This window comes from Phyllobates terribilis, unplaced genomic scaffold (genome assembly GCF_046119375.1).
Source record: "Phyllobates terribilis strain yellow unplaced genomic scaffold, ASM4611937v1 Scaffold_4__5_contigs__length_816908805, whole genome shotgun sequence".
Classification (NCBI taxonomy): Eukaryota; Metazoa; Chordata; class Amphibia; order Anura; family Dendrobatidae; genus Phyllobates; species Phyllobates terribilis.
Genome location: NW_027362764.1, coordinates 312288471 through 312312360, shown reverse-complemented (window position 1 = coordinate 312312360; position 23890 = coordinate 312288471). Strand labels below are relative to the sequence as shown.

Sequence of the window (23890 nt, the reverse complement as noted above, 5' to 3'; positions counted from 1 at the left end):
GCCTTCCCAGTGGCCCACCACACTAAGGCCCATGTGCTGAAAAAGTGCAGAATATTACCATTGGGTAGTTTTTCACACGTGCTAACCCCTCTTTACCTAAGATGGTAACAATGCCCAGCTCATCAATCTGTTCACGGGGAACTACCAAACGTTCCAGAGACAATTCACGCAAGGCATCAAATGATTTTCAAAAGCAGTCACCCTCTACCTCACCATCTCCAGATGACTGAGCATTCCTGTGATACGGAGAGATTAGAGGCATTGCAGTCTTATAGACGCCCTCCATTACTAACCTGGGCTTCACGTCAACCGCCAATACAAGGCGGATATGAACCCCAACCCCATTACCCCCCTGCCACCGCTACAGGGCAGCGTGGAAGAGCGAGGCTAAGCGCCAGATTTGGCGCATCTTATGGATGCACCATTTCTGGGACTGCTGAAGGGTGATAATAGCTGAGGAGGGGGCTAGAATTCATGGCCCCTTCCATGGTTATTAATATCAGCCCGCAGCGGTCTAGTTTAGCCTTTGCTGGCTAGATTTTATAGGGGCCCCCCCATGTCAATTTTTTTCTGGGGTCCCTCTGTAATCTAGCCAGTAAAGGCTAAACAAATAGCTGTGGGCTAATATTAATAACCATGGAACAATGTTGGCTAATGGCCCCTTCCGCGACTACTAATATCAGCCCCCAGCAGTCAGCTTTCCCTCGGTTGGTTATAAAAATGACGCAGGAGCCCACGCCATTTTTTAATTTTTTTTATTTTAGGCTTTGTGCCCATAATTCAGACGTAGCTTTGGACGCAAAATTTTTGCTGCGTCCAAAACGTTGCATTCTATTGAACGCAGGTAAATCCACGTGTTCGCTGAACCATGCGGATTTACCGCATTCAATACTTTCTCGTGGTCAAATTTCTGTTGTGGAGACTAGCGACTCCATAAGAGGATTTGACATGCTGCGGTCCTGAAAGACGCACCGCAGGTCAGTGTCTGCAGGTGATTCGCCACTCAGATGTGCGCATAGCAGACATGGAATTTTTAGAGATCCTATCCACTATGCTGTAACATCTGGACGCTTTGGGTTTGACGCTGTATAAACACGCAGTGTCAAACCTGCATCTGCTCCGGACCGTGGCCACGTACCCAAACTCAGCCGCAGTATGTCAACTTCTGTAGCGGACACGAAGTGTCATTATATGCGGTGGATTCACATTTACCGACAACAAAAGTGCGGCATAACTCCTTGTTTTGGACGCAACAAATACATTGTGTCCAAAGCCCTGCTGAGTGCTGACTGGGGAGGTGGGACAAAGGGGCTAACAAACCAGCTGTGAGATGTTAATTATGGCCAGGGAAAATGTTTGCCTAGTAGCACATTCCCAGGCTAAAAAAAAACAGCTCACAGCAGTTGCATAAATTACGTGAATAGAAATGCTAATTAAGATTGGGTGAATGGGACTGACACCCAGCTCTTCTGTTTGGCGATGTCAAGGTGTCCATCAGACCTTTTCATGACTAAACAAAGTAAAGAAACACAGACACAATGTAAACACTTTATTTGAAATACAACAGACCCATATTCTTTAATCACTTAAATGAACAAATATACTCACCCCAGTTCTTATGGTAATCCAAGGGCTTAAGAAATGTCACACCGACTTTATTTAGTTCCACAATCATTCATTGAAGCTCAAAAACGCTTAAAAAACGCATGAGAAAAAAACACGTGGGTTTTTTCTGGCAAGGAGAGACAAACGCTCAGGAAATTTCTGCTTCAAATCTGCATCATGGGCACATACCCTTAGAAGGAAATCATAATTTTGGAATAGGAGAAATGAGTTTTGGGGCGGTGATTTTTGTATTGATACATTCATTAATAGGTGCTTGGTGCCCTCACGGCACTTTTTTTCCCCCTAGCGGTAATCTTCTATAAACCCCTTAACCTACAAGTTTCTGGAGGCTGTCAATGAATATCTCCTGGGCAGTTAGCATTAGCTTAGTTTTTCTCCTTTTAGGTCTATTCTTTTGGTGTTTATTCTTATTTTTTGTCCGTCTTTTGTTTGTCTTCTCCCCGGTCTATCGTCTATCCTCTTCTCTTCCCGTCTCCCTGCCTATCCCAACCTAACACAAAATGACACATGAACATTGTTCAGAGTTTACGGTTGGCTCTTTAAACGTTAAAGGACTACACAGCCCTGAGAAAAGGTCTATTTTATTAAATCTCCTTCATAAAAGGAAATGGACTTCGCTTTCCTGCAGGAAACGCATTACTGTCAAAATAAACCCTATAACAGCTCTAAATTATAGATTTCCTAGTTTACCACAGTCCACCTCCTGACTCAAAGTCCAGAGGCTCCTGCATACGCATATCCCGCTCAGTACTGTGAGTGTTCATGGATTTGTGTACAGCTGGAGGTCATCTTCTAATGGCCTCATCAGTCCCACCAAGGTTACGTTCGCCTCCCTATATTTACCCATCTCGGGACAGGACAAGGCACTTTCTGCATACCTAGACCAAGTGGCGACTTTCGCAGAAGGAATATAGATACTGGGGGCTGACTTTAATATAGCCTTAAATCCTTCTATAGATAACTCCTGGGGCCTGGGGGCACGAACAACGTAAAAAAATAACATACCAAAAATTTCGCTTTTTCATCATACTGACTCACAAAAAAAGTAACTAAAAACTATCACAAAGTCATATGTAAAAAAAAAAAATTGTAGAAATGAAAACGTCAAACTGTCCCGCGAAAAACTAATATGGCTCATTCGGCAAAAAAATAAAAAAAAGTTACAGCTTACAGCTCTCAGAATATGACGATGCAAAAATAAATTTATTTTTGAAAAATATTGTTTTTAGAGTGTAAAATAACAAAGCATTAAAAAAGATATAAATCTGGTATCGCTGTAATCTCACTGACCCAAAGAATAAATCGGCCTTATCACTGTTACCGCACGGTGATTGGCGCAAGAAACAATAAATAAAAACAATAACTGAATTGCTGTTTTTTGTTAATTGTGTGTTTGAAAAACCTGAATAAAAAGTGATAAAAAAAAAAAGTCTTATGCATCCCAAAATGGTACCAAAAAAATCTGCAACTCGTCATGCAAAAAATAATCCCTCATACAGCTCTGTTCGCCAAAAAATAAAAAAGTTACAGCTCTTAGAATAAGGCAACAAAAAAAACCTACTTTTTCTAAAATATCATTTTTTTTCGGGATAGCAAAACACGATCTAAATCTTGTATCTATGTAATCGCACAGTCCCTAAGAATAAATCCACCTGATCACTGATACCGCAAGGTGAACCGCGCAAAAATAAAAGAACTAGTCTGGTACGTCTGTCTATTTGTTCATTCTGCCTCCAAAATCAGACCAAGGATCGGCTCACATTTATCGTGCGCTCATGTCAGGGTTTCCGTGTAAATTCACTAAAACCACGATTTAGACGAAACCCCGGACAGAACCACTCACTTATAAGACAGATGTAGATGGAGTCACTTTGGACTGGTCTGAGTTCCGGCAGTGTCCCATCATTTTAGGTGTCTTTTTAGAGCACAGGTGTGGGAGACCACACATCTGTGTACACCAAAAAAGATGGATACCACCGGAGCAGATGCTAAATGGAGTAAGAAGTGTCTCCATCCCCTCATTATGGTTGGGGGTTCTTTTAAGGGTTTTGTCTGAATCAAATTTTTATGAGATTTACACGGAACCCCGAGGTTAGAGCTCAGCATAGAACACAAGAAGGCGATCCAGCCTTATTCTGGAAGAGTCAAAAAAATAATATGCACCCCAAAATCTTACCAATAAAAAACCCTAGTTTATCCCACACAATAACAGCCCCCCCTCAGTTCAGTCATTGGAACTATAGGGGGTTCCCATGTGACATGGCTCCCGCCCCCTCAAATAGAATCCAGTGAAATCTGCACTCCAAAATCTAAAATGTCCCCCTCTTGGTAAGCCCCACTGTGCCTAAACCACAAAAAGCGGCCACATATTTGGCATTATGGTTATGGGGAGAGAGCATTTAACAATTTACGTTGTGTTTGTGTCACCAGAAGCACAATGTATGGTTGGCACTACACTGGCTGATTTGCAGTTCTCCAGAAAAAAAATCTTAGTGCGGATGTTACAAAATAGTCACTGCAGCCAGAGATTAATTAATTGAGAAGTGCAATTTCTACAATGTGGTCACTTTTGGGGTTTTCTGCTGTTCTGGCACCTTCGAGGCTCTGCAAATGTGGCCCGTAAACTATTCTAGCAAAATCGGTATTCCAAAAGTCAAAGCCAAATAGTGCTCCTTCTTTCTCAGCCCTAAAGTGTGGCCTAACAGTAATTTCTGACGACATGTGGGGCATCACAGTGTTCAGGAGAATTGTGCAATAAATTATGGAGTACGGTTTCATCCATTAACCCTTGTGTACCTGACAAATATGCAGCAAATACAAAAATTACATTTTTACCACTAAAATGTCCACATCTCAATGTTATAAAATTCTGTGAGGCATTTATGGGGTCAAAATACTCACACCACCACTAGATGAATTCCTTAGTAGTGTTGAGCCACCCCCGTAGTGTTCGGGTTCGGTTCGGTTCGTCGAACACCAGGATGTTCGAGGAACTGTTCGTCGAACTGTTCGTCGAACACCTTAGAACACCGTCGAACACCGTTAAAACCAATGGCAGGCAAACAAAAACACATAGAAACACATAGAAAACACCTGCAAAGGTGTCCAAAAGCTGACAAACTGCTCAGAAGACACTCTCTTTAAAAAAGCCGGCCGGCAAATTCAGCAGCGGCATACACCGGTACCCGACAATTTAGACAAGAAGGAATAGAGCATCACACATAGATTAGATAGATAGAAACATGTCAGTCACACATATAAGAAGCACAGTGACAGTGTTGGTTACTGCACTTGTCATTTAGTGTAAAGGATTTATTAAAAAAAATATTAGTGTTTTCATGCACCGTCTCTTTAAAAAAGCCGGCCGGCAATTCAGCATCTGTACCCGACAATTTAGAACAGAAAGAATAGAGCTTCACACATAGATTAGATAGATAGAAACATGTCAGTCACATATATAATAAGTACAGTGATAGTGTTGCTTACTGTACTTGTCATTTAGTGTAAAGGATTTATTTAAAAAAATAATAGTGTTTTCATGCACTGTCTCTTTAAAAAAGCCGGCCGGCAATTCAGCAGCGGTACCCGACAATTTAGAACAGAAAGATAGAGCATCACACATAGATTAGATAGATAGAAACATGTCAGTCACATATATATGAAGTACAGTGATAGTGTTGGTTACTGTACTTGTCATTTAGTATTAAAATAAAGGATTTATTATTAAAAAAATTGGCGTGGGGTTCCCCTTAATTTTAGGCTCTAGCGGAGGTTAAGCAGACGGCTGGGGCAGATGTTTGAAGCCTGGGAAGGGGGTAATACCCACGGAGCTTCCCAGGCTACTAATATCAGCCCCCAGCTGAATACATAGCCTTTACTAGCTATTAAAATGGGGGACCCCCCAAAAAAAATGACGTTGGGTCCCCCCTAATTTAATAGCTAGCAAAGGCTAGGCAGACAGCTGGGGGCTGATATTAATAGCCCAGGAAGGGAGCCATGAATATTGGCCCCCTCCCAGGCTAGAAACACCAGCCGTCAGCCGCCCCAGAAATGGCGCATTCATAGGATGCGCCAATTCTGGCACTTAGCCTCGCTCTTCCACGCTGCCCTGGTGCGGTGGCAGGGGGTAATAGGGTTGGGGTTGATGTCAGCTTATAATGCCTGCTGACATCAAGCCCAGGTTAGTAATGGAGAGGCGTCTATAAGACACCCCCATTACTAACCCCATAGTCAAAGTTAAAAAAAACACAAACACCCAGAATAAAGTCCTTTAATTGAAATAAAGACACAATCCTTTATTGTTCTAAATTAAACCATACTTACCGTCACGCCCATTCCAGCTGAAGCCAACGATCTCCTGCAATAAAAGAAAAATAATAAAGCAACCTCATCCTTACCTTTCCATGGTTCCCACGACAGCTTCAGCTCTGCTACATCGAGATGACAGGCTGGACCGCAGCAGAACGCTGCCATCCAGCCTGTCATCCCGCAGACACTGAGAAGCGCAGGCTTGCTTGCGCTGCTCAGCGTCTCTCTGTGACGACATCCAGATGAGCCGAGTTCATGTCCAATGAACTCGGCTCACCTCATGCACGTCACTGACAGCGTGGGAAAATTCTCACGCTGAAGCGCTGATTGCAGGAGAATTTTCCCACGCTGTCAGTGACGTGCAGGAGGTGAGCTAAGTTCATTGGACATGAGCTCACCTCATGCACATCACTGACAGCGTGGGAGAATTCTCCTGCACTCAGCACTTCAGCGTGAGAATTTTCCCACGCTGTCAGTGACGTGCATGAGGTGAGCCGAGTTCATTGGACATGACCTCGGCTCATCTGGATGCCGTCACAGCGAGACAGTGAGGAGCGCAAGCATGCCTGCGCTTCTCAGTGTCTGCGGGATGACAGACTGGATGGCAGCGTTCTGCTGCGGTCCAGCCAGTCATCTCGATGTAGCAGAGCTGAAGCTGTCGTGGGAACCATGGAAAGGTAAGGATGAGGTTGGTTTATTATTTTTCTTTTATTGCAGGAGATCGTTGGCTTCAGCTGGAATGGGTGTGATGGTAAGTATGGTTTAATTTAGAACAATAAAGAATTGTGTCTTTATTTCAATTAAAGGACTTTATTCTGGGTGTTGTGTTTTTTTTAAATACTTTACTAGAAATTCATGGCGGTCATGTCTAATACTGGCGTGACCCCATGAACTTTGGGCTTGGGGCCAGCTGATAATACCAAGCTGGCCCTAACCCCTTTATTACCCAGTGAGCCACCGCACCAGGGCCCTGGATGAGTTGGGTACAGCGCCAGAAGATGGCGCTTCTATGAACGCGCCATTTTCCGGGGTGGCTGCGGACTGCAATTTGTAGCGGGGGGGGCCCAGAAAGCTTGGGCCTCCCTGCGCTGCAGATTCCAGCCCCCAGCTGCCTAGTTGTACCTGGCTGGACACAAAAATAGGGCGAAGCCCCACGTACTTTTTTTTTAATTATTTCATGAAATTCATGAAATAATTAAGAAAAAAAGGCCTTCCCTATATTGTTGTGTCCGGCCAGGTACAAATAGGCAGCTGGTGGTTGGGGGCAGCCCGTTCCTGCCTGCTGTACCTGGCTGGACACAAATATAGTGCGAAGCCCCACTTCAATTTTTTTAAATTATTTCAGGAAATTCATGAAATAATTTAAAAAAAATTGACGAGGAGCTTCGCACTATATTTGTGTCCAGCCAGGTACAGCAGGCAGGAACGGGCTGCCCCCAACCACCAGCTGCCTATTTGTACCTGGCCGGACACAACAATATAGGGAAGCCCTTTTTTTCTTAATTATTTCATGAAATAATTTAAAGAAAATTGACGTGGGGCTTCGCCCTGTTTTTGTGTCCAGCCAGGTACAACTAGGCAGCTGGGGGCTGGAATCCGCAGCGCAGGGAGGCCCAAGCTTTCTGGGCCACCCCCGCTGCAAATTGCAGTCCGCAGCCACCCCGGAAAATGGTGCGTTCATAGAAGCGCCATCTTCTGGCGCTGTACCCAACTCATCCAGGGCCCTGATGCGGTGGCTCACTGGGTAATAAAGGGGTTAGGGCCAGCATGGCATTATCAGCTGGCCCTAAGCCCGAAATTCATGGGGTCACGCCAATATTAGACATGACCACCATGAATTTCTAGTAAAGTATTTAAAAAAAACACAACACCCAGAAAAAAGTCCTTTAATTGAAATAAACACACAATTCTTTATTGTTCTAAATTAAACCATACTTACCATCACGCCCATTCCAGCTGAAGCCAACGATCTCCTGAAATAAAAGAAAAATAATAAAGCAACATCATCCTTACCTTTCCATGGTTCCCATGACAGCTTCAGCTCTGCTACATCGAGATGACAGGCTGGACCGCAGCAGAATGCTGCCATCCAGCCTCTCATCCCGCAGACACTGAGAAGCGCAGGCTTGCTTGCGCTCCACAGTGTCTCTCTGTGAGGGCATCCAGATGAGCCGAGTTAATGTCCAATGAACTCGGCTCACCTCATGCACGTCACTGACAGCGTGGGAAAATTCTCCTGCACTCAGCGCTTCAGCGTGGGAGAATTCTCACACTGAAGCATTGAGTGCAGGAGAATTCTCCCACGCTGTCAGTGACGTGCAGGAGGTGAGCTGAGTTCATTGGACATGAGCTCACCTTATGCACGTCACTGACAGCGTGGGAAAATTCTCCTGCACTCAGCGCTTCAGCGTGGGAGAATTCTCACGCTGAAGCGCTGAGTGCAGGAGAATTCTCCCACGCTGTCAGTGACGTGCAGGAGGTGAGCTGAGTTCATTGGACATGAGCTCACCTTATGCACGTCACTGACAGCGTGGGAGAATTCTCCTGCACTCACCGCTTCAGCGTGAGAATTTTCCCACGCTGTCAGTGACGTGCATGAGGTGAGCCGAGTTCATTGGACATGAACTCGGCTCATCTGGATGTCGTCACAGAGAGACGCTGAGCAGCGCAAGCAAGCCTGCGCTTCTCAGTGTCTGCGGGATGAGAGGCTGGATGGCAGCGTTCTGCTGCGGTCCAGCCTGTCATCTCGATGTAGCAGAGCTGAAGCTGTCGTGGGAACCATGGAAAGGTAAGGATGAGGTTGCTTTATTATTTTTCTTTTATTGCAGGAGATCGTTGGCTTCAGCTGGAATGGGCGTGACGGTAAGTATGGTTTAATTTAGAACAATAAAGGATTGTGTCTTTATTTCAATTAAAGGACTTTATTCTGGGTGTTTGTGTTTTTTTTAACTTTGACTATGGGGTTAGTAATGGGGGTGTCTTATAGACGCCTCTCCATTACTAACCTGGGCTTGATGTCACCTGGCATTATAAGCTGACATCAACCCCAACCCTATTACCCCCTGCCACCCCACCAGGGCAGCGTGGAAGAGCGAGGCTAAGTGCCAGAATTGGCGCATCCTATGAATGCGCCATTTCTGGGGCGGCTGACGGCTGGTGTTTCTAGCCTGGGAGGGGGCCAATATTCATGGCTCCCTTCCTGGGCTATTAATATCAGCCCCCAGCTGTCTGCCTAGACTTTGCTAGCTATTAAATTAGGGGGGACCCCACGTCATTTTTTTTGGGGTGTCCCCCATTTTAATAGCTAGTAAAGGCTATGTATTCAGCTGGGGGCTGATATTAGTAGCCTGGGAAGCTCCGTGGGTATTACCCCCTTCCCAGGCTTCAAACATCTGCCCCAGCCGTCTGCTTAACCTCCGCTAGAGCCTAAAATTAAGGGGAACCCCACGCCAATTTTTTTAATAATAAATCCTTTATTTTAATACTAAATGACAAGTACAGTAACCAACACTATCACTGTACTTCATATATATGTGACTGACATGTTTCTATCTATCTAATCTATGTGTGAAGCTCTATTCTGTCTGTTATAAATTGTCGGGTACGCTGCTGAATTGCCGGCCGGCTTTTTTAAAGAGACGGTGCATGAAAACACTATTATTTTTTTTGATAAATCCTTTACGCTAAATGACAAGTACAGTAAGCAGCACTTTCACTGTACTTCGTATATATGTGACTGACATGTTTATATCTATCTAATCTATGTGTGAAGCTCTATTCTTTCGGTTCTAAATTGTCGGGTACAGGTGTATGCCGCTGCTGAATTGCCGGCTTTTCATGTTTCACTGTTGGCGCTGTTCCCATCGATTTGGGCAATCACTGTAATGCCACAACCACCATGGCTGTGGCATTACAGTGAGTGGCAGACAATCCCTGCATGATTGGTGCTCTAAATAGCGCCAGACATGCAGGACACGCTTTTGGTGCACGAACAGTTATCGAACATAACCTCGAACAGCCGAATTTTTTGCAAATCGTTCGGGTTCGTCGAACAACTCGAACACCGCCCAAAACAGCTCGAATTTGAGATTGGCGAACAGTTCTAGTCGAACACCGCTCATCTCTATTCCTTAGGCAGTGAAGTCTCCAATATTGGGTCACCTGGGGGGGGGGGGGGGGGGGAGTTTCTGCTGTACTTGCACTTCAGGGGTATGGCTAATGGAGCCCACAATCTATTCAAACAAAATCTGCATTCTAAAAGCCAAGTAGCGCTCCTTCCCATTCGATACCTGCCATGTGTACAATCACATATGGGCTGGATTTGCATAACAAATTGTAGGGTCCAATTTATCCCATTATCCCTCCTGTAAGTGGAAAAAAAAATATTTTTTATCATATCTAAAAGTTATAAAGTTTTGTTAATCACCTGCAGGTTAAAAATGCTCAGTGCACCCCTAGATGAATTCCTAGAGGGGACTAATTTCCTAACTGGAGTCAGTTGTGGAGGGGGTTTCTGCTGTTTTCGCATGTCAGGGTTTCGCCAAATGCGTCATGGCACCACAAAGCTATTCCACACAAATAGCGTTTTCTTATTTCCTAACCTTGACACGTGACCAAACAGAAGTTTTTGACCACATATGAGGTACCATCGTGTTTGGAAGAAATTGCATAACAAATTGTGAGGTCCGTTTTTCTCCTATTATCCATTGTAAAAATTACACATTTGGGGCTAAAACTACATTTTCATGAAAAAAAAAAGATTTTTTTTCAATATGACGACCTAATGTTATCAAATTCTGTGTAGTACCTGTGGGTTCAAAATGCTCACTATACCCCTGGATAAAATCCTTGAGTTGTGTAGCTTCCAAAATTGGGTCACTTGTGGGAGGTTTCCACTGTTTAAGTACATCAGGGGCTCTCCAAATGCGACATGACACCCGCAGACCATTCCATCAAAGTCGGCGTTCCAAAACATCACTCCTTTCTTTCCAAGCCCTGACGTGTGCCCAAACATTAGTTTTCCTCTACATATGGAGAATTTGCGTATTAAGGAGAAATTGCACAACAAAGTTTGAAGTCTATTTTCTCCTGTTACCGGGGGGAACATAAAAAAATTTGGGGCTAAAAGCACATTTTAGTGGGAAAAATTATTTTTTTTATTTTCACAGCTCTACGTTATAAACTTCTGGAAAGCACCTGGGGGTTCAAGGTGCTCACCACACATCTAGATACATTCATTGAGGGGTCTAATTTCCAAACTGGGGTCACTTGTGCGGTGTTTCCACTGTTTAGGCACATCAGCGGCCACAAACGCGACATGGCGTCGACTCTTGATTCCAGCCATTTTTGAGTTCAAAAAGTCGGATTAATTTAGTTTATATTTTCATAGATCGGGTGTTTCTGAAAGCAGCGATACCAAAAGGTGTTTTTTTTACTGTTTTATTTAATTGAGGGAAAAGGGGGGTGATTTGAACTAAACTATTACATGGGATAGTAGGCCTCTCCTACAATGAGAGGTCAGAAAAGTTGGGCTTGTTTAGCTTTGAAAAAAAGTGTGGTCAATACAAAGGTCGAGCACATGACATATTAAAGGAACATTTGTTACATGTGGAGGAAAAGCGACTGGCATCTAAAACCAGAAATGGGTTCTTTACAGTTAGCGCAATCAGACTGTGGAATGCTCTGCAGCAAAAGGTTGTATTGGCAAACACCATATCAATACTTAAAAAAGGACTAGATGCTTTTCTCACAACAAATAGCATTGTGGGTTATAAATAACCTAGCAAGAGAGAATGTATAACTGGTGGAAAATGGCTGAACTTAATTCACCCATGTCTTCTTTCAACCTATGTAACTATGCAAGATCACTAGATACCTAGAGAATAGAAAGAAGAGATCACACCAGATACCTACTTCTTATCGATCTACCTTAACCCCTTTACAACCTTGTCAGTAATCATACGTAGATGAGCCCTGGAACTTCTTGACCAGCTACATACTATTACGCGCGCTGCGATGCGCCCGCACACAAGCGGTGCGGGGCAATCGCCGTTGGGTGTCAGCTGATTGTTACAGCTGACACCCGATGCAATGTGACAAGTCGATCGCAGCATTGCAGGGGCAAGGGGAGGTAAGCGCCGATACTTACCTCCTCTGCCGGTGTCCTGCGCTGTCTGCGGCAGCTCCCGGATGTTGTTATGGTGTCCAGAACGACCTGACCTTTAAAACTGTCTCACTAGTTCATTCCTTTGGTGAACACCGTAAAAAAAAAAAAAAAAAACAAAGCAAAAAACAATGCCTTATCATACCGCAAAACAAAAAAATGGAACACGCGATCAAAAAGACAAATGTAAATAAAAATGGTACCGCTGAAAACGTCATCTTGTCCCTCAAAAAACAAGCCGCCATACAGCTCCATCATCCGAAAAATAAAAAAGTTATAGCTCTAAGAATAAAGCGATAAAAAAAAAAGCGCCAAAACATAAAAAAAATATAAATATGGTACCGCTGTAAACGTACTGACTAAGAACTAAACTCCCTTATCAATTTTACTACATGAAGAACGGCATAAAAAAATAATTCCTGAATTGTTGGTTTTTGTTTATTCTGCCTCCCAAAAATCAGAATAGAAAGCGATCAAAAAATGTCACGTGCCTGAAAATGGTACCAATAAAAACGTCAACTCATCCCGCAATAAACAAGCAATCACACGACTCTGTCGGCCAAAATATGGAAAATTTATAGCTCTCAAAATATGGCGATGCAAAACCTAATCTTTGCAAAAAAAAAAACATCTTTTAGTGTATGACAGCTGTCAATTAAAAAAAAACTATATGAATCTGGTATAGCTGTGATCTCACCGACCCGAAGAATAAAGTCGTCTAATCACTTATACCGCACGAGGAACGTAGTAAAAAATAAACTCTAGGGTTAGGGCTGTGCTAGAGTTAGGGTTGTGCTAGGGTTAGGGTTGGGATTTTTTCAAAAGTAAAGAAAAAAAAAAAAAAAATGACGATATGGCGACCAGTGTTGAGCGCATGTGCTCACTACTTGAGTTTGCATGGGGGGCTCAGGTATGCACAGAGTATCGTGGGTGCTCGAGTCTCCGCCCCATATGCTTCGTGGCCAAAAAAAAGTTGCATGGATTGCCTGCCATGCATTAGCAATCGCCGCATGTTTTTTTGGGGTGTCTAATAACCGTGAAACATGCGGGCAAGGCCTCAAACATGTCAATCGAGCACCCACGATACTTGGTGCATGCCAGAGTACCCGATGCAAACACAAGTAGCGAGCACTTGCGCTCAAGACTAATGACAACTTATTCAGTATGATGACCTAATGTTATCGAATTCTGTGTCATACCTCTGGGTTCAAAATGGTCAATATACCCCTTGATAAAATCCTTGAGGGGTCTAGTTTCCAAAATGGGGTCACTTTGTGGGGGGTTTCCACTATTTTGGTGCATCAGGGGCTCTCCAAACGCGACATGGCGTCCGCTCTCAATTCCAGATAATTTTGCGTTCAAAAAGTCACACAGTGCTCCTTCCCTTCCGAACCTTGCCGTACGCCCTAACAGTGCATTTTCCCCACATAAATGGTAACGGCGTACTCAGGAGAAATTGCACAAGGGTTTTTGGGGTCCATTTTCTCCTCTTACCGTTGTGAAAATAAAAAAATTGGGGCTAAAACATCATTTTTGTGGAAAAAGTTAGATTTTTTATTTTCACGGCTCCATGTTATAAACTTCTGTGAAGCACCTGAGGGTTTCAGGGTGCTCACCACACATCTAGATAAATTCCCTGAGGGGTCTAGGGACCCCATTTTGGAAACTAGACCCCCAAAGGCACCTATCTAGATGCATAGTGAGCACTTGGAACCACCAGGTGCTTCACAAATTGATTTGTAAAAATGAAAAAAAAAATACTTTTTCATTTTTACGGATTAATTTGTGAAACACCTGGGGGTTCAAAATGCTCAAAACCCATCTAGATAAGTTCCCAGGGGGGTCTAGTTTCCAAAAAGGTGTCACTTGTGGGGGGTTTCCACTGTTTAGGCACATTAGGGTCTCTCCAACCGCAACATGGCGTCTGCTAATTATTCAAGCAAATTTTACATTCAAAAAGTCAAATGGCGCTCCTTCCCCTGTGAACCCTCCCGTGCGCCAAACAGTGGTTTTCCCCCACATATGGGGTATCAGCGCACTCAAGAGAAATTGCACAACAAATTTTGGGGTCCATTTTTTCCTGTTACGCTTGCAAAAATAAATTAAAATGGGGTCTAAAGTAACATTTTTGTGAAAAAAAGTAAAATGTTAATTTTTTTCTTCCACATTCCAAAAATTCCTGTGAAGCACATGAAGGGTTAATAAACTTCTTGAATGTGGTTTTGAGCACCTTGAGGGGTGCAGTTTTTAGAATGGTGTCACTTTTGGGTATTTTCTGTCATAAAAGGCCCCTCAAAGTGACTTCAAATGTGATGTGGTCTCTAAAAAAATGGTTTTGTAAATTTTGTTGGAAAAATGAGAAATCGCTGGTCAACTTTTAACCCTTATAGCTCCCTAACAAAAAAAATATTTGGTTCCAAAATTGTGCTGATGTAAAGTAGACATGTGGGAAATGTTATTTATTAACTATTTCGTGTGACATATCTCTCTGATTTAAGGGCATAAAAATTCAAAGTGTGTAAATAAACGCAAGTGATATCGAAGAAATTTTACCACTATCGTGAAGTGCAATATGTCACGAAACAACAATCGCAGAATCAGGGGAATCCGTTGAAGCGTTTCAGAGTAATTGCCTCATAAAGTGACAGTGGTCAGAATTGTAAAAATTGGCCTGGTCATTAACGTGCAAACCACCTTGAGGGGGTAAAGGGGTTAATATGTGTTCAGGCTGAATTACTGCATCATGGGTCTTTTTGAAGCTGCAATTTTTCATTGCGCAAAAAAAATGCAGTTTCTAACTGTTCCAGCAAAATGGATGGGATTTATAGAGATCTCATGCTCCTAGTACTTTCTTTTTTATGTTGAATAAACGGACCTGTGTTTATTTTTGAAAACTGCAACATGTCAATTTCACTTGTGGATATGTTTAGCTTTTTGTGCGGATTTTCCCCATAGAATTGCATTAGATGAGGAAAATCTGCAGGTAAAAAAAAAAAAACGCATGAAATCCACACAACTGTATTAATAAAGTTCTGTCAAACCCAAATACCAGAAAGTATAAAAAACAAAGCAGGGGTTATCCGATCTAAACTGATAAGTCTGCAGTCACTCTGTGTGACTGCAGATTTTTGAATCCCCCCCCCTCCAGCACACGCACCGCACTGCGAGGATTCGCCGGCTTCTCAGCCGGGAACGGCAGTGATATATGCAATATGCAAACTCCCGGGCAGAAGCTGTCCAATGGGCATGGCTTTGCTCCATACAAGTGTATGGAGCGGGGCAGCGCCCACTGGATGGCCTTGCACTCGCGCCACACACTTGTATGGAGCGCGGCTGTGCCTACTAGACGGCTTCTGCCCGGGAGTATGCATGTCTAATAATTCACCGCCGTTCCTGGCTGAGAAGCTGGCGAATCCTCGCAGCGCACAGTGTGTCACAGACAACCCCTTTAATTTAAAGAGGATCATTCGCCGGTTTGAGCACTTTCTTCTGCTTGAGGCTGACCAATCATAAGGAAATAGCAACACACAGGAGGAAAAAAAGAACATGCCTTCCTCTCCTCACTGATCTCTGCAGTTACTATACAGAGATACAGTGTGTTTGCAATGATACATCACTCACCTGTGCTGTACCTCTACACAGCAGCTGCAGCGATCACTGAGAAGGGCATGTTCTTTTCTCTCCTGTATACTGCTACCTGCTTATACTGTAATTGGTCAACCACATGTTTGGGAAGAAGTACACAAATCTTTGGTAACACCCAGTTGAACTATAAGGTATGTGCACACGATCCGGAGCCACTGCGGATTTGAAGCTCGCGTTTATGCAGCGTCAAACCCGCAGCGTCCAGATGTTACAGCATAGTGGATGGGATTTCTAAAAATCCCATCCACTATGCGACTCTGTACACCTGCGGAACATCTGCAAAAACTAATATGAAAAAACAACAAAACTGATAAATTACATTACTTTTGAGTGGTGTGCTTATTCCTAGAGTAGTACTAATGTTGTCTAGATTAGATATTTATCATATTATCTAAACAGGGATAACTAGGGAGAATGAGGGCAAGCCACCATGGAGCGGGGACGCCAAATCCGTATTAATAGGGTGCCAACCTACGCTGCAAGGCAGTATCAGCCTAGTAAACATTCTAGGGTCAAATAGGCCTAATATTGGTGATATAACCTGGGATGACCATTTTTTGATCCCATAAAACACAGCTTGAATCCCTCCAGGTGTATTTGAAAGTTATACAGTCATCTATTGTTACTACGCAGAGGGTTAATGATACTTTAAGCATGTGTTTAGGTGATCCTTAGATGTTTTGATTTCTATTGCTGTTAAGGCCCCGTCACACTAAGCGACGCTACAGCGATCCCCACAACGATACGACCTGTCAGGGATCGTTGCTGCGTCGCTATGTGGTCGCTGGTGAGATGTCAAACAGTCAGATCATCCCAACGACGCAGCAACGATGCGGCGACCCGTAACAATCTGTATAACGATCCATGTCTATGTGTTTCTGTGTCTGAGTGGTCAACGAGGTCGTTGGTAAGGTGTCAAACACAGCGATGCATGCTACCCAGCGGGGCCTCAATGATCAAAGAAATGTCCAGACCATTCCGACACGACCAGCGATCTCACAGCAGGGGCCTGGTCGCTGCTAAGTGTCAAATGTAGCGAGATCGCTGCTGAGGTCGCTGTTGCGTCACAAAACTTGTGACTCAGCAACGATTTTGCTAGCGATCTCGCTTAGTGTGACGGGGCCTTTAACCTATTGATATATACATGCATGTTTTATTGCTGCCATGTATGACTACCTAATTTATTGTTGTCATCTAATGGATGTTTGCGTGGCAGCGTGTTCTATGACTAGTATTGTAGTGTCATATATATTTATTCTTCTATGACAAAATTCAATGTCGCTATTCTATTTGATATTTCATATAGCTAACATTATTGTCCTATATATAACTGCATGATCCTAAGAAATCAGACAGAAAACGTTTCTGTTTTTCACTATGAACAGGGGTTTATAAGGTGTGGTTTAATCAAATTTTGAATAAAACATACGCTTTTAAAGGGTTTTATGTACACAAATAGATCCCCCTTTTTCTTTGAAATATGACATACGATTTAGTGTTTGCACATACCCTAACGCATAACATTTGCAGTTCCATTTGTAGTATACTTTCAAGCCCTGTGCCCAAATCACCTACAAACATCCTAGAAAAAAAACTATTTTGAAGCAAATTATCCCTGCCCCTGTTAGCAGAAAAGGGCAGGTTTAGGGTACTGGTATGGGGGCCGAATTTTGAATCTATATATATTATATAGCTTTATTTCATACTTTTAAAGAAAAAAACTCTTGCAATGCCAAGTTTTGCTCTTACCCTACACAATCATCAGCATATCCAGTGGCAAAAAAATGTCTGGCACCCAATTGTTGAAGTCTTTGGTCAATTGTTTTTCCACCATTGCAAAAGTAGGTATATTCAGAGTCACCAAGAGCTGAAATTAAATCCCAAAATTCAACGTAATATGAAAATAATGTATTTGAATGTTGATATAAATATAATCACGTTAAGACTTAGTATTGTTTTGAATGAATTAGAAAAAATATATAACTTTTGATGACAATAGGTATTACACATGAGGAAATTTAAAGAGGTTAGCCAAAATAGAGAAAACTCTGAACACAGGCAGCTTTAAATGCAAAATCAGAAAATAGTTTAGTGTCTCCATTTTAGCTGACAGCACCTCCTATATAGCATCCCTGATGCTTCTGATTTCATTGCCTGCACAGCCTTTATATCTCACACGGCCCAAGACCGATGCAACCAGTGATTGGGCTGAAGATGTCAAGTGGGGTATATGGGCTTCAATGTTTACATCTGGTACCCTGCCGAAGTTTTTATACACCAGAAATGCTACTCCAGTGCATGTGCGCCTCTTAAAGGGGTATTTTTCCCACGAACAAAGTTAATTTTAAAGTTGATTTTAATAAATAGATCTTGGAATAATAATAATTTCCACAATTGAATGTGTTAAAAAAAATGTTCCTATGCTGAGATAATCTTATAAATGTGCCCCTGCTGTGTACTGTGTAATGGCTGTGTCTGACCGTGCAGGAACATGGTCTGATCATACCACATCTCCTGGGCAGGGGAGGAGGCAATAGAGAGTATACAGACATTACAGCAGGGGATCACAGCTGATTGTTTTTGTTAGGTATATCATTTCCCTGCCTCTGCCCAGGAGATGTGGTATGATCAGACTGTGTTCCTGTATGGTCAGACACAGCCATTACACAGTACTCAGCAGGGGCACATTTATAAGATTATCTCAGCACAGGAACCTTTTTTTAACCACATCCAATTGTGGAAGTTATTATTATTCTAAGATCTATTGATTAAAATTTACTTTGTTCGTGGGACAACCCCTTTAATACATCCGGCGCATGGTGCTCAGCACAAGCTCGTGCTACACCAGTCTTGGCAATGTCAGTCTTGATGAATTAGCCCTATTGTGCTTTATGAGAATTAAAAACAGTAATATTACATTCAATTGCCTAGCTATGATTTTGCAATTCATTATTAGTGTGTGTCCACACAAAGATTTTGACATGCATTTTTAAGTGGATTCTGATGCAAAATATACATAACAAAACCTCCACAAATTCTTTTCAAATAAGCTTCATACTAACTTCAATGGGAAAACACACCTGTAGTGCACCTGGTGCAGTTTTATTCTTAGGGCTCACTCACACAAGCGTATAACATGACTGGGTGCTATCCTATGTTTTACCGGATAGCACTCGGCCCGATGTTATACTATGGTGCAGTGCAGATCAGTCTCATGTGAGAGAAAACATACGCTTGTGTTACCCCAGCCTTATTTTTCAGCATGCACACATAAAGCAATATGTTAATTCTTGAGATGTTTCTAACTAAAAAATTCTAAAACATTTAGCAAATGAATTAATTAAAAAGTAAAAAGCAACATGCAGTAAATAGTGTGAAAATCCACACCAAAAACAAGTTTTTTTTTAGATGGATTGAGCAGCCTGAAAAATTCCCATAAAAATACTCAATGTGAATATAACCTTAAACTGAAATGGTTCTACAGTAAATACCTAGAATGACACTTACCCAATAATGCATATCGCAGATGTGCAAAATAGTCATCTGGTAGCTCACGGTTTCGAATTTTCTTCACGAATTTTAAGGCAGCATCTGGAGGATCTCCATCTCCAGTAGTAGAAATTACAATAACCACAGGATCCTTTTCATTTTCCAAATTAAACTAGAAATAGTACAAGGAATAATTTCAAATTTCTTTTATTCTTATTATTTAACATAGAAAATCTCCCACGGTAAACCTTCCATTTTCTCCAATTAACTCCATAGAGCATACGGTGACAAGGAATGAGTGACAATGGTGTTACCAGAATACCATCCTGGCAGGGAAGGATTCAAGAACTGGAATCTGCAACTATCTAGATGCTATTTTAATCACATTGTTGTCATCGATTCCTTTTCAACTTTTTACATGCGTTCCAATGTCACAGCATTATTTAAACATATTAATTTCAAGAACTACAGCAGGAAATAAAAAGTGCATTTTTGGCACTCACCGTAAAATCTTTCTCATGGCCTTCTTTGGAGGACAAAGGAAACCATTGGAAGTCTACTGCCACTTGGAGGCTGACCCTTCGAATACATCTTTAGGAAAAAAGTTGTCTCCTCCCCAACAGGCTACACCTAGCATATCAACACCCAGCTAGTCAGTTAGTGCAAAATGTAGTAAGAGAAGAAAAACAAAGACTACAAAACAAGAAAGAGAGTTGTGTCCCTCAATGAAGGCTAAGAGAAGCTGATTTTATGTTGAGTATCTAAAGTCCTCCTTTCTAGGACGCTTCACTGGGGGACACAGGAAATCTTGGATGTTTAAAAGCAGTCCCTGGGGTGCGAAAACTAATATTTTAGAAGGAAGAATAGCAATCTTTCAGATTACAACCACCCAAGAAACTGACTAAGTGGCAGCCCCAGAGGCGTACAATCTAGGAGGCTTCTACCTTCCAGGTGTAATGAGTCATGCCCAGTTAGCAGCGCTCAGACTTAGCCCCATCTTACGCAATGGTAGAATGAGACCAGCAAGCAATGGCAACCCTATAGGTGGTCAGACCCCTGAAAGGACATACTGGTATGACCAAGACATCTGAAAGGAGTTGTGAGACAGGTAGAGCTGCACAGCTCTGACCACGTTAGACTCTGCAAGAAACTCTCAGGGAGATGAGAAACAGAATGTCTAAAGGAAGGAGAGTAATCTCTTCAATAAAGTGGAAGCTGGAGAACAAATTACAGTGAAAGGAGGGTATCGGATGCAAGACCACTCTATCCTGGTGAAGTAGAGAAATACATGAAAGCCACCATTTGGAGCTTCGCCTGATGGAAGAGATCGCTAGGAGGAAAAAAATCACTTTTCCGGAAATCCGGAATAGAGAGCTGCCTCTGACCGGCACTAATTGGAGTCTAGGACCAGATTCAGGGATTAAAGTCCCACAAATCCAGTGGGGCCAATATGTGTGCCCCAAGTTCACCTTCTCATGGCAGAAATTTCTGACCTGAGGCTTGAAAGCCAGGTACCGCTGGCAAAGAACAGCTAAGGCAAAGACCAGGCCCAAGACCAGAATGCAAAAATTAAAAAAAAATATATGAATAACAAAAAGGAGCTCTGTTAAATTTCCACCTATGGAGAGGCCTTCCGAATGCAATAGCAGAAATACGATGTCTAAGGCCTTTGTGCCCTGATCCTAGTCAGACCAACCTAATTAGGAAGGCCTGATGCCTTCAGAACTGCTATAAATTAAACAACTGAGAATCCAAGTGGAAGAGGAGACCCTGGAAACACACATTACTTACAGGTAATGTGTTTTTTCATAACCATGACAGCACCATACAACAAGAGTGGGGATCCGTATTTCAAGGACAGGAAACCTTCAAGATAAAAAGGGTGGCGCCTCTCCGCCCCTCAGTAGGTTTAACAGAGCATAAGAGAACTTTCTGGTTAGTGTACACATGTATAATTAACTCAATACTTGAAACCGGTGAAAACTAAAGGAACCCACGACCCGAAGGATGAATATTTTAAGAAAAGGGAGGGAATCCAAGGGTGCCAGTCATGGTTCCGAAAAACACATTACCGGTAAGTAATATACGTGTTTTTCGGTCACCATGACAGCACCATACAAAGAGAATTACAGAGAATGTACGTGCATTAGGGAGGGACCACAGCCTGTAGAACCCTTCTACCAAGCGTGAGGTCAGAGGAAGAAGACAGATCCAGCCTGTAGTGATTATAAAAGGTAGAGGGGAACGACCAAGTCGCGGCCTTATATATCTGCTTGATGGATACTCCTGATCTTTCAGCCTAGGATGTTGCCATCGCTCTTGTAGAGTGGGCTGTTAGATTTTCTGGAGCCACCTTACTTGCCCCTAGATAGCTTCTCTTATCCACCTAGATAAAGTACTTTTCAAAACTTTTAAGCCTTTCCTGGGGCCCTGGAAGGAGATGAATAGTGCCCCATCTTTCATCCAGAATTCTGTGGACTTTAGATACTGCACAAGGCACCTACTGCACAAGGCACCTTCTAACATCTAAAGTGTGAAATGTCTGCTCCTTTTTATTCTTAGGGTTAGGACAGAAGGATGGTATGGAGATTTCTTGAGACCTATGAAATGTAGACACTACGTCTGTTTTTAGGATTACTCTATCCTCCAGTATTCTAGTATAGGGGAGATCTGATGATAGGGCCTGAATCTCTCCTACTCTAAGGGCAGACATCAGAGCTATCAGGAGCACAGTTTTAAAGGGTGATCATTTTTATGGACCCTGCAGAAAGGGGCTCAAAAGGAGCTTCTGTTAGAGAGTTTAACACTAGATTTAAATCCCGGGGGAAAACTTGCAACAGGGATAGGTTTAGCTCTAACACAGACCTTGATGAACCTTGCCAACCACATATTTCCAGCTAGGTTGCAGTTATAAAGTGCACCAAGGACAGATACCTGAACCTTTAGGGTACTAACTGAAAGCCCCTGTTCCTTTCCCTTCTGGAGGAACTCTAACACTGCTTTAAGGAGCACATTTCCAACTGCAGAGGACCCTGTGGATAAATTTTCTCCAGGTCCTATATTTTCATAGTAATCAGCTTTCTACTACTTTAAGGTGCGTGCACACGGTTAGTAAACACGGCAGATTGGACGCAGCGCACTTGCGCTGCTTCCAATCCACAGTGGCAAGATGTTACAGCATAGTGGATGGGATTTCAAGAAATACCATGTCCACTATGCGTTCCGTGCTCTTGCAGCTCACCCACGGCCCGGACATGAGGTGCGTCTTTACAGACAGCAGCACGTGTTTCTCTTGCGGAGAAGCTAGTCTCCGCAGTAGAAATTCTATCAGTGAAATGGATAGGATGCGGGGAATCCGCATCAGTTCAATGAACACATGCGGATTCACATGTGTGCAGCGCTTTGGATGTAGCATAGAGTATGCTGCGTTCAAAACACTGCCAAAAAGGATTGTTTGCACATACCCTAACAGGGTGGAAACCAGACCTGAAGAGAATCCCTTACCTTCTAACAATGACCTCTCAAGTTTCAGGCTGTCAGATGCAAGCCTGTCACCCGGGGATGGAAAATGGGTCCTTGGGACAGAAGGTCCGGGATTCTCTGGGAGAATCCAGAGCTCCGTGACAGACCTCCTCCTTAGCCAGAAGAACCAAGGCCTCTTGGGCCAGAAGGGGGCTATCAGGAGCTCTCTTGCTTTGTCTTGCCTGATTTTTCTCAACACTGCTGATATTAGACAAACTGGAGGGAAGGTATATGAAAGACAGAAGTCTCAGCTGATCAGGAACGCGTCTACTGCCTGGGGATCTTCCCTCGGGTTAAAAGAGCAAAACCTTCTCAGCTTCCTGTTCTGCCTCGTGGCGAAAAGGTCTATGTCTGGACGGCTCCATCTGTCAACAATCTGTTCGAACGCTGACATTTTCAGGGACCATTCCTCTGTAGAAGCTGTTTGCGGCGCAGGTAGTCAGCCTTGATATTGCACTTCCCTTTGACGTGTAAGGCAGATAGTGCCTGAAAATATGTCTCTGCTAGGGGGAGAGAATATTTGACCTGCAATCTGCATCCGAGATTTGAAACGAGTGCCCACCTGATGATTTACATAAGCCACCATAACTTGGTTGTTGCAGTGCACCATCACGTGGTGACCCCGCAGGAGTGGTAGAAACCTATTCAGTGCCTGTTCCACCGCCAGAAGTTCCCACGAATTGGAAGAAGCCATACTCTGCTCCCTTGACCATGTGCCCAGAATTACGTGGTCGTCCAGATGGGCCTCCCAACATCTGGGACTGACTTCTGTGGTGACTACTCTGGTGATATTGGAAAACCACGGTACTCCCTCCTGACTTGAGCCTACCGCTAACCACCATCAGAGAGAGAGAAATACCTCCTGTGTGAGGCTGAGATAGCTTTCTAGATTGCCATGCAGGGTTTTCTCCGGTCTTAGAATGTCCCACTGAAACTGCAGTGTATGGACTTGGGCCCACTTTACCGCCGGAATACAGGAGGTGAGGGAGCCGAGCACGGACATTGCGTTTCTGTGGGTCATAAGACCCTGGAAAAGGTCTATGTGGATGCAATGGGTGGCATCATGGTGCTTCTGCAAAGAAGAACAAGAGTTCTGGACCCAATCTGAAGAATCGGAGATAAGCAGTGTGGCGAGTT

At 43.2% G+C, this 23890-nt stretch overlaps 1 protein-coding gene across 4 annotated transcripts in view; it reads right to left on the bottom strand.

Moving 5' to 3' along the window:
* The window catches only part of MTRR (5-methyltetrahydrofolate-homocysteine methyltransferase reductase), a 432636-nt gene that overhangs the window by 329085 nt on the left and 79661 nt on the right, over positions 1 to 23890 (bottom strand). For all 4 annotated transcript variants that reach the window (XM_073678384.1, XM_073678385.1, XM_073678386.1 and 1 more), the window contains 2 exons: positions 19250 to 19403; positions 17492 to 17609 (listed from right to left, as the gene is read on the bottom strand). In XM_073678384.1, coding sequence (XP_073534485.1) covers positions 17492 to 17609; positions 19250 to 19403 — 272 coding nt within the window. The remainder of the gene's footprint in view (positions 1 to 17491; positions 17610 to 19249; positions 19404 to 23890) is intronic.